This window comes from Pleurodeles waltl, chromosome 2_2, assembly GCF_031143425.1.
Source record: "Pleurodeles waltl isolate 20211129_DDA chromosome 2_2, aPleWal1.hap1.20221129, whole genome shotgun sequence".
Lineage (NCBI taxonomy): Eukaryota > Metazoa > Chordata > Amphibia > Caudata > Salamandridae > Pleurodeles > Pleurodeles waltl.
In genome coordinates, this window is record NC_090439.1 from 462251110 (window position 1) to 462269472 (window position 18363).

Below are 18363 nucleotides of genomic sequence, written 5' to 3' on the forward strand. Positions count from 1 at the left end.
GGGCCTAGGCATCGCCATCTATGGTGCAGGAGAAAAGGAGGGCACTGGGCTCTATCCACCCTGCCCATGCCGCTCCTAACAGCTAGTTACAGATGTTGGGGTTAATACAGCGCTGCTTCGGGATCTGAGTTTTTTTTGGTCTTTTTAGGTGGTGCGTGCAAGCGCTCTGATGTGTTGTAATCTATCGGTGGGTTTTTAACCATGCCCACCACACGCCCATCACTATCACTCGTTCATGGGCTTGCCTTTCAAAAATCCTTTGTAATCATTGGTAAATGCTTTACGTTTGTCCCTCCTTGGGGCAGTTTTGTTACAGCCTTGGCCATCAACCCTGGTACATGGATAATTGCACGTTTGCCGATACTTTTGACTGCGAGCGAACGTCTTTTTCCTTTTGTGTCTCTCCTTCATGGTCATGCTCATGGTGGCCGTGGCGATTTGAATCGGCTCACTTATATCAACTGTTTTACTTTTCATTTTCAATTTATGTGTCGAGAAAAGAACAGTTGGGAATTTACAATGCTAATAGCTCTAACGCGATTAAACGTGAGACCGATTGCATTGCAAATGCTTGTTTGAACCCAGAAACCAACAGGTGTGGTGGTCTCTGCCCCCCTGCAGTTTAAACAGCCTACTGTCTGGGGTTGTAGGCAAGTGCTGCACTCACAGGATTCAGCGCCACAGGAGTCCACGAGGCTCCTCCCAGGTGTGGCCGGCGCCTCCCTCCTCACACGAGCATCAGGGAAAATAAGTCGAAGGACACAAACAGGTCCCCACCCCATGGGGGGAGGCAGAGGCAATTTCGGGCCTGCTGTCGGCATCACAATGACCACACATCAATTTGTTGCCGGTCCCCAACATCCGCAGGACTTAGGTCTTGCTGCCTCTCTCAGTCACTACTGGCTGCTGGCCCACAGCATCGTCAGTTTCTTGTCTCCAAATGTTGAACGCCACAGGGACCAGGAACTGGCACTCCTGGGCAGTAGCAGGTGTAGGCGCTCTGATCAGCGGGGCTACAGCATCTTGGGAGCTCAGGATTGTGCCCTTTCACGCTGATAGCTTCATCGAGGTATGTCTATTCAGCCATCTTGGCTGGTCCGATCCCCAGGGTGTCAGGTGATGGTGGGCTATCCAAGCCTGGATGACCTTGAAAGCTATAGCTAAAATTGAGATATCATTCAAGACAGAGATATTCAGATACTATTGGGTATCATCAGCACATTCATTGATGGTGTGGTGTGCCAGAAAGTTTCCAAGAATATCCCCAAGAGATGTCTGTTATAAGTTGAACAGTGTTTGTGGGAGAACGCTTACTTAAGAGACGTCTTGTGAGAGGGGCACTGGACTGAAAAAGTAGTCACTTACGTTTAGTTACATTTGAAGCAAAACTTTTGCACTTTTCATTTAACACTCACACCTATGTCATAAGCCACCAAAAAATTGAAGATCATTTGAAGGCAGGAGTCACCAATGTCAAGAATATGTAAAATGGCATCCAGGGCCTGCTTTAGCGCTGGTGGCGCCCTGTGCAACAGTCTTTTTTGGCACTTTCCATCCCATGACCACCTCCTAGGATTCCCTCACTACCACCCGGCAAATGTGCCCCTGATCTCTCCTTAGCCCCCCTTTCACATACATTCATTTATTTTAAAGCGCTTGTAAAGGCTGGCTTTACTAATCCACTCAGCTATCCACATAAAATATAGTTCTGTTCTTTGCACTTTAACCCTCTGTGCGACTTTTTGGCGAGTCAAACCTGCCGCTGGACAAAACTCCGATCTCTCTCTGTAGCAGGAAAATTCATCACAAGAGGTAGCTTGACATTTTAAATACTTCTTGAAGGCTGGACTCACTGGGAACCTTCCACAAGGTGCCTTTAAATCGCAAGTTTCGTAAGTTATTGCTAAACACAGCGCCTCCATGAGGTCAGCGCCCCCAATCCAGGCCAGCACCCGCTGATGGCATCCCACTACTTGAATCACAGGTGTCTCAATTTCCTAGCTTAGTCAGGTACTTGATAACAAGTAATCCAGGAGTTTTTGATTAAAATATGGTTTTACTTGAGATGTCACACAACTCACAATTGTCTTTGCCGAGAAAAAAGTGTCTTGATACGACAGTAAGCAAATTATTTAGGTCTGTCTGAGGTTTTTTTCAGAAGCAGCAGACAAGTTCTGTGACAACCAGGGCCCCCACAATGAGAAACTGAGAAATGTTTCCAAAAAGAAGCAGCATGATGGCTCACGGTTCTTGCCTGACCAGGATGTTATTGAAGAAATGATTGGGTTTTAAGTTGGCATTGATTTTGAACAAATGTTTGATAAACGTCATGAAAAGCTTGCCAGTTGTTCAGAGAATTCTTATTGTGTATCGAAGGCTTGAGTGATAAGGGAAAGCGTTAAAATCCTCAAGTAATTGGACATATTCATCAAATTTGGCAACTAGGGAAATCACAGCAGAGAATTATGGAAGTTTGAAGTCCTGTTAAAAAATGTCATTATTTTTCTCAGTCATTAATTAGTTGAGTTAACTTGACCTTCAATGTACGTTGCCTTGGCATCGAAAATGTGTATTACACATTTTTAGGGTCAAGCCTGGGTATTGCTTGCGAGACGCTGTAGTAATTAGAAAATAGCTCGGAGCCCTGCCCATGTCAACTCAGTGTCCTTCATTGGTTCGTGGGCTTGCCTTTTAAAATCTGCTTGCTTTCATTAGTGGAAGGCATGCATAAGGCATGCCTTTTACGGTGGTTAGCCCTCCTCGAGCGCAGCGACCAAGTACTGAAAACATACGAGGCTTGCTGTTTTCCATCCGGTTTGTGGACTACTTTTTCTCTTTTTTCACAGCGCGATCACGCTCATTTTTTTCTATTTAATGAGCAAGAAAAGTCCGGTTGGAAGTTTACAACTGCTAATAGCTCTAACTCGGAGAAATGCGAGACCCGTTGCATTGCAAATGCTTGTTCTGACTGAATGTCATTTTCAAACCTCAGAATCGTGGGATGTCATTTCCATTTTTTGCTAAGGTCTCAGGACATTTTTCATTCATTTAGCTCTTTCAAAAACCATTGTGAAAATAGTTTAGATCTCACTCTTATGTAGCCTACTGGAGGAATCTCCTTCCCTCTCTCCCTCCTAGGGAGGCAACTTTTTAAAAAACGGTGTACCTTTTGAGATTTTTCTCTTTTATCCAAAATACTCTGGACCAAAGACCAGAGACGTTCTTTGCTAAATTAAATGTAACACTACCCATCTTGTTGTGGAATACCTCTAGCCACTCTGTGGAGACCCCCTCCTCAGCCCCCTGGATATTAGGAAGTACTACTGAAGCATTACTGAAACTGGTTCTGATGGATCTTGGGCTCAAGATGTTCCTTTATAGCCTTTCAGAACCTCTCTGCTGTCACAGTTCTAGAAGCTGGGACGGCTTTCCTTAAAGACATGATTCTACCATTGGATGTGTTGAATCTCCATTTCGCATTACGGATTTCCAGAGGAAGCTTTCAATCCATATATATATTTAAGCGAACTAAAAGGACACAGCATTTCGAATAATCAACATAATATAGAGAGTAAATTTAACATCCATGGGCATTATTTTAAAATCAATCAGAATGTTTCTCAGCTTAAACTGAAAGATGTGAGCATTGCATCAATGATGACTATATAGAGACTAACAAGCCAAAGCATTATTTCCGTTATAAAATTGGGATTAACTGAAAATCCCTCGTTTTCTGTAAGAAGAGCTAAATCCATAGGAAACTCTACAAGTGGATTTTCATTTACCATCTATGTCTATGGGGGAGTAAATTCCGCTGAAGAATCCATCTTCAGATTTAGCAATTTCAAATCAGAAGGATTTCAGGTACTGCCAATCTTTAAATAAGACTTTAAGACATCTGAAAGGTACCTTGTTAGAACATGTCATTTGGAAAACAAATCTGTGTATCTAAGCAATTTCTGATGGTGTAGAAACTAGTGGAACTAAGAATTTGCAGTTGGCTATGAGGAGTTTTCTGACGTACCTTTATGGGCTACATTTCGAGAAGAAAAAGTTAAACAAACTTTTAGTCCAATTGATTAAAAGTTCAGCTGCAGGGGTTAATTTATCCGGGGCAATTAAGAAGACAAATCTGATCTAAGACGCCCATAATGTACGAATATTCCAGAACGTTTCCGAAGGAGGAATTGGGAAAAAAAAAAGAAAACAACTGAATGCCAATAGGCTAGTCACAACCGAGGTTTATATTGAAAACGCATCAATGTGTGGAGAATTCCTCAAAATGTGATCTAATTTACGGCATTACCCAAGTCTGTAACCCCAAGGAGAGTCACAAAATTACACATGGATTAAATAAAACGTCTTTAACTAAAAGAAATACAAACTAAGACAATATCTTTCTTCATACAGTTTACATAGTTTATTTGCACTGTTGCCACAATAAATGTGGTATTAACCTAGTTCAGAATATGTGCAGAATAGTTGTGGTAGTTTTCTAATATTACTGGCCCAGATGTCTTGTGTGTGCTGATCCAGGGGAAAGGGTTAGGAGTACTCCCCTCTAAACTGTCTGTCTGTCAGGACTGTCTACATTCCTAATGTAGATCCGCTTTCAGGTAAGCAGGGAAGAGAGTTCATGGGATACATGTCGGCTGTCTCCACTCCATACAGTAGATTATTGTACCTGTGCTACATGTGTTTAGGACAAACACTCCTCTACCGATACAACATATATCATATTTTATTAGCTTATATAATTGCTTCTTGAACTTGTAATTTTAATTAATCTTGCAATTTAGCACCATGTTTATTAGCTGCCTAGAAGACAGAGAGTAGAGTCAGATATACAACAGACAGGTCACGAATAGTAAGTGCAAACTGGGCACTGACTTTTTGTGTCATGACTAATTGTGTGCCATGCCTGTAATTGTGTGATGTGACCTATGTGCTAATAAGTCACATTCAAAAACTTTTCATGCGCAGGAGTTCACAGAACAACCTGTCTAACTAATATTAATTAGGAAGGTAGGTATTTGATATCCCCTCCAATTGGCTGTATATACAGAGATGGTGGCATGCAAGTCACAGCAGACCACCATTTCTGCATATGCATTCACAAATGGGAAATATTTTTTGTAAAGCTTATCCCAGTGTTCGTTAAAGGAAGTGGTGCTGCTTCACATATTTCCCATTGGGAAAGACATCTGGGGGAGAAGGCAGCGGTCTCCTGAATAACATAGAACTCTTACGTGAAAGAGTGGTACTACAAAGACATAGCTCATTATGCAACCTACCAAAAACAGGCAACTATGATACATACCAGACGTAAACAGCATACATATAGGGATATGCATTTCTGTAAGGGCATTACTATGGCTGCATTTCAACAGTGAGGCAAAAACTAGATCTTTAAATTGAGTTAGCATAAGAATCAATAGGACTTTCAAATCCCAGATTTATTAACTGGAAAGTTACATAATACCCTGAATTTCACAATATGCATGGAGCACATCAGTGGGGCACACCACAGATAGCAGAGAATTGGAATCTCTGTTACCCTTTAAAATATTGGCCACCAAGGACCTTCTGGATGCCTATGGACAAAATGGTACAGCAGCAACCGCATTCAAGTGGATGTTAAGGAGACCTGTTGCCACGCAACTGAGCATTTTGTTAGCGCTGCGCACAAGTCGTTCATCTGCCATATCTTGAGGGACCCTTAGCACTGATGTTTGGTGGAAAAAATGGTGCAGAAATGTATTTACTAAAGCGGTTTCTTAGGAAAATTGTTTACTGTAATCACACGTATTCTACTTAACAAGCGTGGCAGATAAAGGACATCTGCATCCAAGTAAACAAACCACCATAATGATAACGTTTGGGAAAAAATGTGCAAAAAATGTGCATGGCTGACACTATTAATAACCCTACCTGATGCATTTAATAATGGAGGCACCATGTCACACAGAAAATTGTTTGTATGCTGGCAATAGTATCACAGCATAAACTATGCGCGAATGGCAGAGCATACGAGAACCATAAAATATTGGAACGTTCGACGGTAAATGTTGGCTATGTTGCATTTGATATTTGCTGGCAGATTGAAAAGCAACGGGGCAATCTCACAGATTTATCACATTTGTCATTTTCTGCCGGAGGAACAACTTTTTCTAAAGGGTGAACAAAGCGCAACTCCTGTGAAAGTATTAAGAAGTCTAAGAGAGTGTGAATGATATAAAAGCAATCCACACACTTTTATGAAAATATTGTATTTTTGACTCTCAGCAGTATTCAATTCAAATTTAGTAATCCTTCAATTGGAGCAAAGCAACACGTTCTTTAAGAGCAGTTGGTGTTTTGTTTTATGTTGTTATAGGCGCTTTAAATGACTTTGCAGTGCCGATCTATCAGAAAAGTGCTGGAGGAAGCCCGCTACCAAACAGTAATCGCCAGGAATTCGGTATTTTCCATTTTGTAGAGGTTGCTGTCGAATCCCCACTCTATCGATTTAAAACAAAAGGAAAATTATATTAATATATGTGTGCTTTGCCAGACTACATCATCAGAACAAAATGGAATGTATCTGCTCCTCATGGACACCAAATTCATGCCCCTTTTTGTCTCTGGCTCTTCTCTCGGGAGCCATTTGTATGACCAAACACAGCCAGCATCCATTAGCTTTAGTGCAACATTCAGAAAGACCAAACACATTCCAGTCTTTTTTTGCTGTCAGTGTTTAATGCTTTGAAGGATACACATAGTACGACCAATAGGGAGACACCACAATGCTTCACTGTGTCCATACTTCAGATTGCATTACTTGTTTCAATACTGCCAGACTATGCCCACATAACTAGGTTTCTCAACTCCCCAAATATTCTAACATTGTCAGTTTTGGTAGTGTTCCTGCGTACCCACAATACCAGTTTCCAAAAAGTTGAAGAATGTCCACATAATCAGTTTGCGTTTCAGAACAGTTGTCACTCGTCTCAGAAGGGCTTGTGCCCGAGATACATCTGCCATCGCTTTCCCCTTGGGCCCATCTCCAAAGCTGTTGAATGTCACCTTCAAAGCTACACAGAAAAACCCAAACACAGCAACTTACCAACCACATTGTTAAGTGCCAGTACTGTTTACTGCGTAGCTGCGACTGTGGCAATAGAGGAATAGAGGAGCCTACATGTTACTTAAAATGGTTAACTATAGCTTTTGATGCATGTATGTATCTATCTAATCTTACACGCACATTATATATTCATTTGCTTATTATGTTTTATTTCACAGATGGTGGCACTTAGGTTCAGGTATTGACGGACTTACAACATGGATTACAACCTAATACTTCTTAAAACAAGAAACTCAAAAGAGCTATTGTATCCTTTTTTTCAAGTAGCCCACTTGGGGTTTGATTGAGCTATGTATCTTAGAATTTTCTCTTGTTTGGTAGTGTGGATATTAACTTACAGTTTTTTCAATTATTTTGGTTACAAGCCACTATATACTATGTTTATTTGGAAATATATGTGATATTAGTTAAGGGGTCAGCCCACTTGGGCCGTAACCATCGGAACATGTGAATATTTATTTTTCATTTGGATACATTTTTTGAGAACAATTTGTATTTAATGTATAGATTTGGAACCCTATGAATTATTCATGTTCCATCAATTTGAGCGGGTAGTAGCATAAGAATACGGTCTTGTACGGTTTTTAATACTGTCGCTGGTAGTAGCCATTTAAAGATGGCCAACACTGAAGAGGCAAGTTTAGGTTTTTCCTGGTGTATAGACCTTCGTTATTGTCTGTGTTTTCATGTTTCCGTGTTTGCACTGAGTACTAAAAATGGAAAAAGTTATAAATCTTCACTTCAGCAACAGTTGATGACTGAGACTCGTTTTTCTATGCCAGTGGCATGGAACGTGGAATTCACTTGGGCTGGATGAACTGTGTTTTTGGATATTGGGGGTGGTCGCTGCCCCGTCTCGGTCTGTCGCATTGAGGCGGAGGACCCAGCAATTTCTTTCTAGCTTGAGATATATATATATATATATATATATATAAATATATAACCTACTGGTGATTGCCAGCAGGCAGTTATAGTTAGGACCTAGTTTCCATAGGAAAAGCATTTTTTGTTTTGCCAATAACTTTGGTGCCTCTTGACGATTCTTCATGAAATTTTAAAAACTAGCACACCACTCACTTCAGCAGCTGTCTTGAAAGTTTCTGGGTTATTCGTCAAGCGAGGGCTGAGAAAAAGGGGAGGTGGTCCCAAAACGCTCTTTCCCTATGCAATTTCCACAGACATTTGAAGATAACTACAGCCTGACCGTTGGACGAAATTACACCAAATTTGGCAGAAAGCTAGCTCTTGGTCCAGAAAGTGTGCTTTTTGTGATTTGTGTAAATTCGTTCAGAGATATGAAGGAAAAATACATTTGTATATTTAGGGGCGCAGATCCTACACGGATCTGACAGCTTTTATGCTGAGGTCTGATTGGTTGTGAACACTTCAACACGGAATTATTGGCAGCCATTTTGGTACTCTGACTCTGAGTCCCCTCTCCCCCCCAAAAAAGTGAAAAATAAAGAAAAGGGTCTGGGTAGGAATATCCTAACCACCAGGCCTGGTGCTGGGGTCCCTCAGGGAGCCCACTTGAGCCAAAAAGCAATTAGAAAAAAATTGTGTTGAAATTCGCGGAGGATCCACAAATCTCACCGAAAAATTGAAAAGAAAAAAAAAAAATGGATTATTTTTTAATTAATTTAGGAACAACTCATTCTGCTCTCCTTCTCAAATTAAAGAGATCATCATTAAAACGAACCCACAGGACCACCTTACCCAAAACCTCAGTATTTCCTTCTGTCCATATACATTCTCCTTCCGAATGGCCCATCGTAAGGTTGGAGTAAGTGGGAGCAAAAGATGTTCCCAAGACTGTCTCTTTCTTCTGGATATAATAGTCGCCAACAAAGATATAGATGTTACTGGTAAGACAGAACTCTATCATTTCTAACAACATCTGTGTGTGCTCCAACGGGCCTAATGATCTACTGTGTACAAAGTATGCACAAGCTTTCAAGCCACCCTCATGTTTGATTGAGGTATATAAAGGACAGAACATCCACCGGTGCCATTATATATTAACAGTTCCACGGTATACCTCTGATCCGATTTAGTAAATCCATGGAATCTCTAATATAGGATGCAAGTGCCGTCACATATGGGAGTAAGAAAATATGTAAGAATCTTGATGTATTCTCCAGTAATGAATCACAGGAACTGATTATCGGACGTCCCGGAGGATTTTTCATGCTTTTGTGTACTTTTGGTAGCACATATATTGTTGCGGTTATAGAGTGATGATTTTTGATGCACATCAGTTCCTCATCTTTTAGCAGAACTTTTTTGTGGCAGTTGGTTAATGGAATTTTTCATGAAATATCCTTGTAACTTCTTTCATAGGCTCTTCCTTCAATTTCTCATAGTTGTCTTGAATCGATAATTGTCTATTTATTTCCTTGCTGTATCCACTGCGATCCATCACCACTATATTTCCCCCTTTGTCTGAGGCTTTTATGACAATATTTTTGTATTTTTGTAGATCTTGTAATGCCCACCAATAATTATTTGTCATATTATTTGCATGTCTATGAAGTTTTTGTTTTTCATTTTTTAGTAATGTCTCTCAGGTCATCAACCATCAGTTCCTGAAACACGTCCACCTTATTCCCAGGTGGTAGTTGTGGACAAAATTTAGATTTTAATTTACATCCACTCATTCCTGATTTGTTCGTTTCCACTCCCATTTTAGTGCAAAATTGCCAGTCAGATAGTACCCCTTCATTCAGTTGATGTTGTGCTGGACTCTCGTTCCAGGTCCCATAAATCCCGTAATGATGCAATATCCTTTATTGTCAAATTCAACAGGGATTGAGGTGCTCCTGAGCTTGTATCTTTGGGGGGGGCAAAGTATTTCTTTAATTTTATTTTCCTGCAGAATTTGTACAGATCAATTCTTGGTGTTCCCAAATCCATTCTCGCACTGGGACAAAATGTAAGAACTCTGTTCCAAAGATTAATGTGTTTACTATTGAGAACCTTTGAGGATATATTAATAACCAGATTATCATTTAAATCTAATTTCATTTTCATGTGCTTCTGTTTCCTCTTCCTTTTCCTGCTCTGCCTTGGTCTTTTCGATCAGTCTGATTCCCTGACCTCATCTTGTCTCCACCTTTTCTGCGAATTGACATCTGTAACAGTCTCATTTCTCCTGAAAAATCCAGCTTGGTAGTCTGTGTCATCAACGGTCCTTCGTCCCCTAAACTCACTTCGGAGCTTTCTACACTAGAGGATCGGTCTGAGTTATCTTGGATTTGATCCATCCCGTCTGTTGTACATTGCATCAAATCGTCTTGCATACATATACACCCTACCTGCTAAGTAATCTAGTTTCTCTGTTAGTTAATTTAAAAAAAAAAAAAAAAATCTGTTGAACTTCTTTTTCATGCTTATCCAGTTTGTTTGCAAGTGCCTCAGTATCTTTATATTTTTCGAAGGCTTTTTCCAGCTCCTTAATTTTTTCAGTTGCTAGTGCAAGCCATCTTTCAGCATGGATAATTATTTGCATCAAACATTTCTCTAATGAACCCTTTGCGTTTTGTTCTCCTTTCAGCCATTATTCTCAGTGTATTAGTAGGTCAAAACCTTGTTCTGGTATCTCTTTAGTTATTATTCCTTTTAATTTTCGGACAATTCCTTGTTCCCACCTCTTAACTGTAGATGGCAGTACAGCTTTAATTTCTCTTCAAGTTCGTATGATGTTACAGTTTAACTGCCGATCGAATTTTCTTTTAAAGCAATTATCACATTTTATTACAAGTATTTGTATGTCTATTTACAGTCTAAATCTCTAGTTTTAATGTTTTTTCCTTTTGCCTTCAAAATAAATGCCGTGGTCTGTGCTATTACCTTCGTTGCTGTGGCTAACCTCTATTCATATATTGTTTGTTTTAATTACTCCCAAAGTACCAAATCGTGCTGAATATCTTTTAATAAAATGCTGTGGTGTCTCTGTGATCCACACTATATTAAGTTGGCCCCAGTGTTCGCTGTATATTTTCATCCAGAGCGTTTTCGATTCCGGACTACGGCCACGTTTCTCTCTCTACATTCCCGTGACTGAATGCTCAACAAGATTACGACGGGCATGGCCCCTGCTTACAGTCTCCCTCCTCCGAAGAACACGGTCAACTTTCCCCTCACTCCGTTACCTGTTCTTTGTTTGCATAAATGATTTCCTTTCAGTCCTCGGGTTGGTGTTGTGGCCAGAGGCAAAGGGCATTTTACTCGATTTATATGTAAGTTAGGACCAAGTTTTCACATAGACAAAGCAGTTTTTGTTTTTCCAATACCTTTGGGGCCATTTGACGGATTTTCACAAAATTTTCTAAAGTAGTGTACTAGTTACTTTATCTGCTGTCTGGAAATTTTTGTTATGATTCATCAAGAAGGGGGCTGAGAAAAAAGGTCGGTCCCAAAACACTTTTTCCCCATGCAATATCTATAGGGATTTTGCAATTTTAGACACAGCTGCAGCCCGAACCGCTCAACGGAAATACACCAAATTTGGCAGAAAGGTAGATCTTGATCTAGAAAGAGCCATTTTCCTAATTTGGTGTAAATCCTTTCAATAGTTTTTGAGTAATTAAAGGAAATAAAATATAAATATCTAGGGATGCAGATCCACCTGCTGGGGATCCGCGGAAAGGCAAGGCCCCGATTGTCTGGCCCCAACCTGCAAGTAAAGTTGCTGCCACCATTTTGTTTGTCGCTTGGCCCGGAGGAGGGAATAATAAAGTGTGAAAACACATAATAGGCCAGGATACAGGTATCCTGACCCCCATAGGATAGATAGATGTGTCCCTGAGGGAACCCTCATGGGTAAGAAATTGTCTAAAGTGTTTTTTTGGCCAATCCGTGGACCCACCACAGTACTCAGCAGGCCCCCAGTGTAACTTTGCAAAGGATCTCTGGATCTGAAGCACACAAAAAAAAATACACCCAGTCACACACCAACCCCAAAAGCAATGCACAGTGTGAAGTTGGGTGCATGCGTGGGGGTTGGTGGAAGTGGTTGTATCAATGTATGTGTGAGTAATTGGGTTGTTGGCTGACTGAAGTGTGAGCCCTGGTCAAGCAAGAGCCACAATCCCTAGCTGAGTGAACCATAAAAAGTCACTAAATTAATCCTACTTAACCCTGGGCAGCTTGGCACACAAAGCAGTCAGGCTTAACTTAAAGGCAATGTGTAAAGTATTTATGCAGTACAGAACATGTAATAAAGTGAAAACACAACACAATAAAAATTCCAAACAAATTTAGAAAAACAGAGAAAATTTTAATAAATTGACACCAAAACTATCAAAATCCAATTACAAGAACCATAGTTATGGATTTTTAAAGTCTAAGTTTCAAAATAGTGCTTAAAAGCAAAAAGCGCCAACTGTGGACATCTGGCTACGCCAAACCCAGGCAAAGTCAAAAGATAAGGCAGACTGCAATGAAGCAGTTCGGATATATGGAGTGGACTGGGCCCTGTCAGCGCTTACCTTCAGACTTAAAATTATTTTGAAGAAAAAGTCTCTGAGAAAATAGAAGTTCAGCAGGGCAAGTCTGTAGGGGTGTCCGAGGAAGGTACATCATTGTCAGATAGCCGTGGAGCGAAGTTGTGGTGAAGATTTTTTACCTGGGGGCTTAGCCGTCAAGAGGGAAGTTGAAAATCTTCAGTGGAATGAAGCAGAAGGCTGTAGCTGAAGACAGTTCCACGAGGTTGGATACCCCTTTCGCGAAGGACCACTGAAATGGATGTGCTGCTGTGGAGAACGCAGTGAGAGAAGCCGCGTAGTCAATCCGACCAGCGATGCATCTTGGGCAGTTAGGCGAGCAGGTTGGACCCGGTCTCATCCTGGTTCTCAAAGCACTTTAAGAGCAAATTTTGTCAGTCTTCAACTTTGGAAATTGGCAATCTGGGCACCTTTAGCACCACAACTAAGGGTCCTGGAGTGGATGGAGACTTCTTGGGGGTTCAAGGCTCACTCTGGCATGGTCCAGGTGCGGGTTCAAGGTGGTGGAAGTCTGTTATGTCCCTGTGACTCCGAACAGGAGGCCAGCAAACTAGCCCTTGGAGTCACGTCTTAAAGTCCTGGGAGCAGGTGAAGATGCAAGGCTCAATAGCAAGTTTGCCCTCTGAGGGTTCAAGGCAGGCTCCGGGCAACAAAGCAGTCCTTCCAAGAACAGCAGCAGGCTGACAGAGTGCACAGCAGGTCACAGCAGCAGGCAGTCCTCTGAGAATCCTTCCGTAGGTCCAGTAGTGAATTAAAGAGTGGGTCTGAGAGCCCTATTTTTATACCCTGGTGCCCTGCTCCTAGAAGGTATGACAAACGTCAAGAAAGGTTCTTTGAAGTTCCAGGAGTTTGCTGCCTGCTCTGTACTGGCTCCTAGCTGGCTGCACTGACAATACAGGGTCATTAAGCCTACTGTGTGGCGGCAAAGCACAGCCTATTCAGGTACAAGTGGGAATGTGCTCAGCTCCCCCCACCCATCCTGCCAGTGGAAAGGCCATTCAGGCTATGCTAATCCCACTATTGTGAGACTGTTTAGGGTGAATTCAAAGTCTCAACTATCAGTAACACCCAGACATGTGACCTAAGGCAGACTGCAGGTACAGAGAGCTAAGGGTAGGAAAATGGCAACTGTCTAAAAGGGACATTTTAAAAGTTGTAATGATAAATTCAACTTAATCATTACAAGTTCATAGACCACCAAACATGCCATAGCAACCTCCTCTTCTTTTTGGAGTTACAGTATTTAAATGTAATAAGGAATCTCCAATGTTACCCGATGGGAAGGGTAGGCCTCACAGTAGTAAAAAACTAATTTGGGAGTTTTCCCACTACTAGGACATGTAAAACATAAAAGTATGCATCCTACCTTTTGATTACACAGCACCCTATTCTAGGGGCTACGTAGGGCCTACCTTAGGGGTGACATATGTAAGAAAAGGGGAGTTTAAGGCTTGGCAAGGGGTTTTAAAAGCCAAGTCAACATTGCAGTGGGACACTGCCTTAAGGCTGCAATGACATGTTTTGAAGTGCTATTTAAGTGAATGGCACAACAAATGCTGACACCCACTGGTAGCATTTAATTTACAAGCCCTGGGTGCTTGGTATAGTATTCTATAAGGGACTAACAAGTAAATTAAATATGCCAATGAAACCATAGCGTGCCAATGAAACCCTGTTTAGGGGATTGAGTACAAGCACTTTAGCACTGGTCAGCAGTGCCAAAGTGCAGAGAGTCCCAAGGCCAATAGAGCAAAAATCCAGAAAGAATGGAGGCAAGCAGGCAAGCAGCTTTGGGGAAGACCACCCTAAGATTGACAGGTCTACCAGCATGGTAATTATATATTACTTTATGTTACAAAAACCATACAAAATCACTGACAAAACCAAAAGTTACAGGGAAGTTATAGTTAGGATGGCGTTTTACTCACACAAAACCATTGAAATTCGGCAGCTATAGTTATACTTATCTGAAGAAACTATAACTTGTGATGTAAAGTAACTTCAGGCCACAAACTATAGTTTCTTTAGATAAGTATAACTATAACTGCTGAGTTTTTTATGGTGTTGTGTGGGTAAAATGTCTAACGCCCCTGTAACCTTTGCTTTTTACAGCATCTCTGGTAACGAGATGTGTTTCGGCTGATCTGACAGCCTTTTTCAATCTGACCAGTAGCCATTTTACTCCCTCATTTTATACTCCTTCTTTCCATAGCGTTAGTGTCACTTGCACTTTATATTTCTCAATTTTCTTTGATAAAAACTCTAATAGTTATATGTCCATTAAGGCAGCACAAGATTAATCACTGTTTAAATATCTTGTCCATCACTGCAGCAAACCCTCATACATTTTAATTATTTTCTTACTTCCAGCATAACTTCGCCCGTGCCGTAGCAGTCATCCTCATCCATGTTTAGTAATTGATGCATAAATCCAATGTCCGGTACCGGTCCTCACCTCTAGACAAATGTCTTAGGTACCCAGCTCCTGGCAACGATTTGAGTTTTAAACAAAAACACAGGGGCTTCCTACAGCACATCCAGTCCCCGCACTGGAGTGCACTGACCCCAGTGTTGGACCTCTTTGTGCTGCCCCAGCCTCCAATTCATTGCTAAAACTTCATTTGAGGCTGGGGACTAGCCGGTATTTACAAACATGTTCAATGTGCCGTTTCCCGGCTTGCACCTGAACGCAGTGGTGCAAGGAAAGACGCTACCACCATCACCTATTAAACAGCAAACAGCCCTCTTCACATTAAAAGAGAGCCTGCACTTAGGACAGGTGCTGTTCCATTCCTTTAATTGCAGATGGGGACAGCATTGGGCATTCCCACAGTATGTGTAATAATTTGGCATCCAACATGTGACAGCGGGGACTTGTCAGCGGGAACGTGGGGAACATTTTGTGTAGTCTGTGTGGTGTAAGATAGGCGCAATGTAATATGCAGAATCGTATACATTTTAAGTGGGAGTTCCTAGAGATTTACCGGGGGTATTCTATTATGAAGTCACGCTCCGGGCCATGTCTTCTTCCCATTTAGTTCTCAGCGGGACCAGAGAGGTCTGCAAGTGTGCGAGGAGGCCTCTATAAAGCCGGACTAAGTGTTGTCCATGTCCCACGGTGTGGAGTGCTTGTAGCAGTTCGTGTGTGGTAGGTTCAGTGATGTGCAGTGCCATCGCACATATTGGATGATGCTGGCGTGAGTTATGAATAGTGTATCTGGCAGACTTAGGGTATGTACAAAAGCGGTGTGGTTTAGGAGAGTGGCCTCTGAAAAAAGGGCTTCCACCATTGTCACCCCCTTGTACATCCAAGGCTGCATTCTGGGGGCTATTGACAGGAGATGTAGATCTCGGGCACAACAAACTATGTAGTTTGCCTCGTTTAAGCATAACCTTTGTGTAGTGTGTTTCTGAGAAGTTACAAGCAGCTAGCCAATAGAGGAGCCATTGTAATTGCCCATTATTCAGTACAATATGAAATCTGGGGCACCCCGCCGTCCCTTAGCTGGCAGTAGTGGAAGCCTGGAAAGGCCAACTCTTTGGCGCCTATATTAGGTCAACCAAGAGAGTATTAAGCAACTTAAAGATTGGTGCAGGGACAACCACTGGGATGTCCACGAAGTTCTAAAGCAGACATGGTAACAAAACCATTTTAGCGAGGGCCAGTCAGCCCGTCACTGAAAGTGTCAGCGTAGTCCAGAAGGTCACCTATGATCTAAGGCTTGTTATGGTTTTAAGGAGGTTATCATTTAACATATCTGGTGTCTCACTCTAGATTTGGATTCCTAGATAACGGAATGTGTGAGGTGACATCTGAACAGTCAGGTCGCCGAAGGACACCGATGGTTGGTCATAGGTGCCTTCAAAGGAGAATGTGTGGGACTTATCAGTATTGATCTGTAGCCCAGAGAGTAGCCCTAATGTAGTGAACACCGGGGCCACCTCTGTGAGGTCCATAGGGAGATCTTTAACATACAGTATCATGTCATCCGCGTATAAGGATATGGCGTGGGTGGTGGGGCCTACAGGGATACCCCAGCACCCAGCTTCCTGTCTTATGCACTGTGCCAATGGTTCCAGGGCTAGAGCAGATAAAAGTGGCAAAAGTGGGCAACCCTGTCTAGTGCCACAATGTATTTTGTATATATTTGAGATAAGTTGACCCGTTCGTGTCTGGGCCTTGGGGTTCGTATACAGTGGGTGTATTCAGGGGGAATGTTAAAACGTTCAAGGGCAGCAAACATGAAATCCAAAGTTATGGTGTCAAAAGCTTGTCTTAGATCCAGAGACAGACAGCATGCCCATCAGTATTGCCCACATGCAGAGTCAATGATCTGGTGAAGGTGGCGTATATTAAGTGAAGTATTGCGATTGGGAACAAAGCCACATTGATCATTGTGAAGGAGATTGGGAAGCATAAGAAGTAGGATATGAGCGAGGACCTTATCAAGTATTTTGTATTCAGTGTGGTGTAGGGAAAGATGCCAGTAGGGAGACACATCAGATATGGGCTTATTAGGTTTTAGCAATGAGGTGACCAGTGCTTGTGCTGTGTTAGGGTGTAGTCTGCCCTCAGCAAAGATGCATTGTACAGGGGTTCTAATTGTGGAGCCAAACCAGCAGCAAACGTTTCATAAAATTCATTTAGGGAGGCCATCGGAGCCTGGTGTTTTGTTCCTGGCTAATTCTTTGATTGCACCCGAATCTTCCTAGTAGTGATAGATGCCCCCAAGAGGTCGCGATCTGCTATTGCTACCTTGGGAAGGATCCGTTGGTCTAGGAATCCAGAGATTGATGCAGGGGCCACCGGTGGAGGGGTTGCAAACAGAAATGAGTAGAAATCATGGAGTGCCATGTTAATATCTAGCTGGGTGGTGGCTCGTGTATTTTGTATCATAGTGATTGAGAGAAATGGAATGGGTGAGGGCGTTGGCTGAATCAGGCGGGCTAGCAATGCCCCCGACTTGTCCACTTCTGTATGCGCCTTTTGTAGATAAGCCCTATAATCAATGACTCACATTCTAATAACTCTGCATACTCAGCCCTGGCTTCTTGTAGTTTCTGTGCATCAATCTAGTTATTTATCACTGCCCTTTCTAATGGACCAAGGCTCTCTTCTACATGGGCGAGATCTCTAAAAAGTCATACCAGCTCCTGCGGCTCTACTTCTGGATGTCCCCTATATCACTTCCTTAAATGCTTCCCATTCTGTCAACAGTTAGGAGGTGGTGTTGGTATTTTGATGAAAACAGTTGTCTGTGGTAGTCGCCAGAGTCTCCCGGAAGATGGCATCTTCTAGTAATTGAGGTGACATATGCCACATGGGTGTAGGAGCTGGGAAACGCCCCAATGAAACTGTGCCTTTTAGGAGTTTATGATCTGGTAGAGTCTTCCCCAGGTATGTTGCATTGGTAATATTAGAGTGCAGTGAGGTTGTGCATAGGATCATGTCTATCCGTGTGTGGAAAAAATGTGCAGGGGAATAAAAGGATTATTCACGCATACCGGCACTGCAGAGGTGCCAGATGTCAGCAAGAGACTACCCCTTGGCCCATTGTTTCAAAGATTTGGCTTGATGCACTGAGGTACCATTGGGGGTGAAGGGTGTGGTGGGGGGAAGGGGGCTGGGGTTTGTTCAAATTGGTATCCAGCACCACACTGAAGTCCCTACCCAGAATCCAAGGATAGTGAACCCAGTCCACAAGAACTGTGGTTATGTGCATCAGGAAGGCC

At 42.2% G+C, this 18363-nt stretch overlaps 1 protein-coding gene across 1 annotated transcript in view; it reads right to left on the reverse strand.

Annotated features, from left to right (window-relative positions):
• Positions 1-4395: 4395 nt before the first annotated feature.
• PSMG2 (proteasome assembly chaperone 2) overlaps positions 4396-18363 on the reverse strand; it is an 85001-nt gene continuing 71033 nt past the window's right edge. The window contains exon 7 of the mRNA XM_069219932.1: positions 4396-6500. Within this exon, the coding sequence (XP_069076033.1) occupies positions 6408-6500 (93 nt within the window). The 3' untranslated portion in view covers positions 4396-6407. The remainder of the gene's footprint in view (positions 6501-18363) is intronic.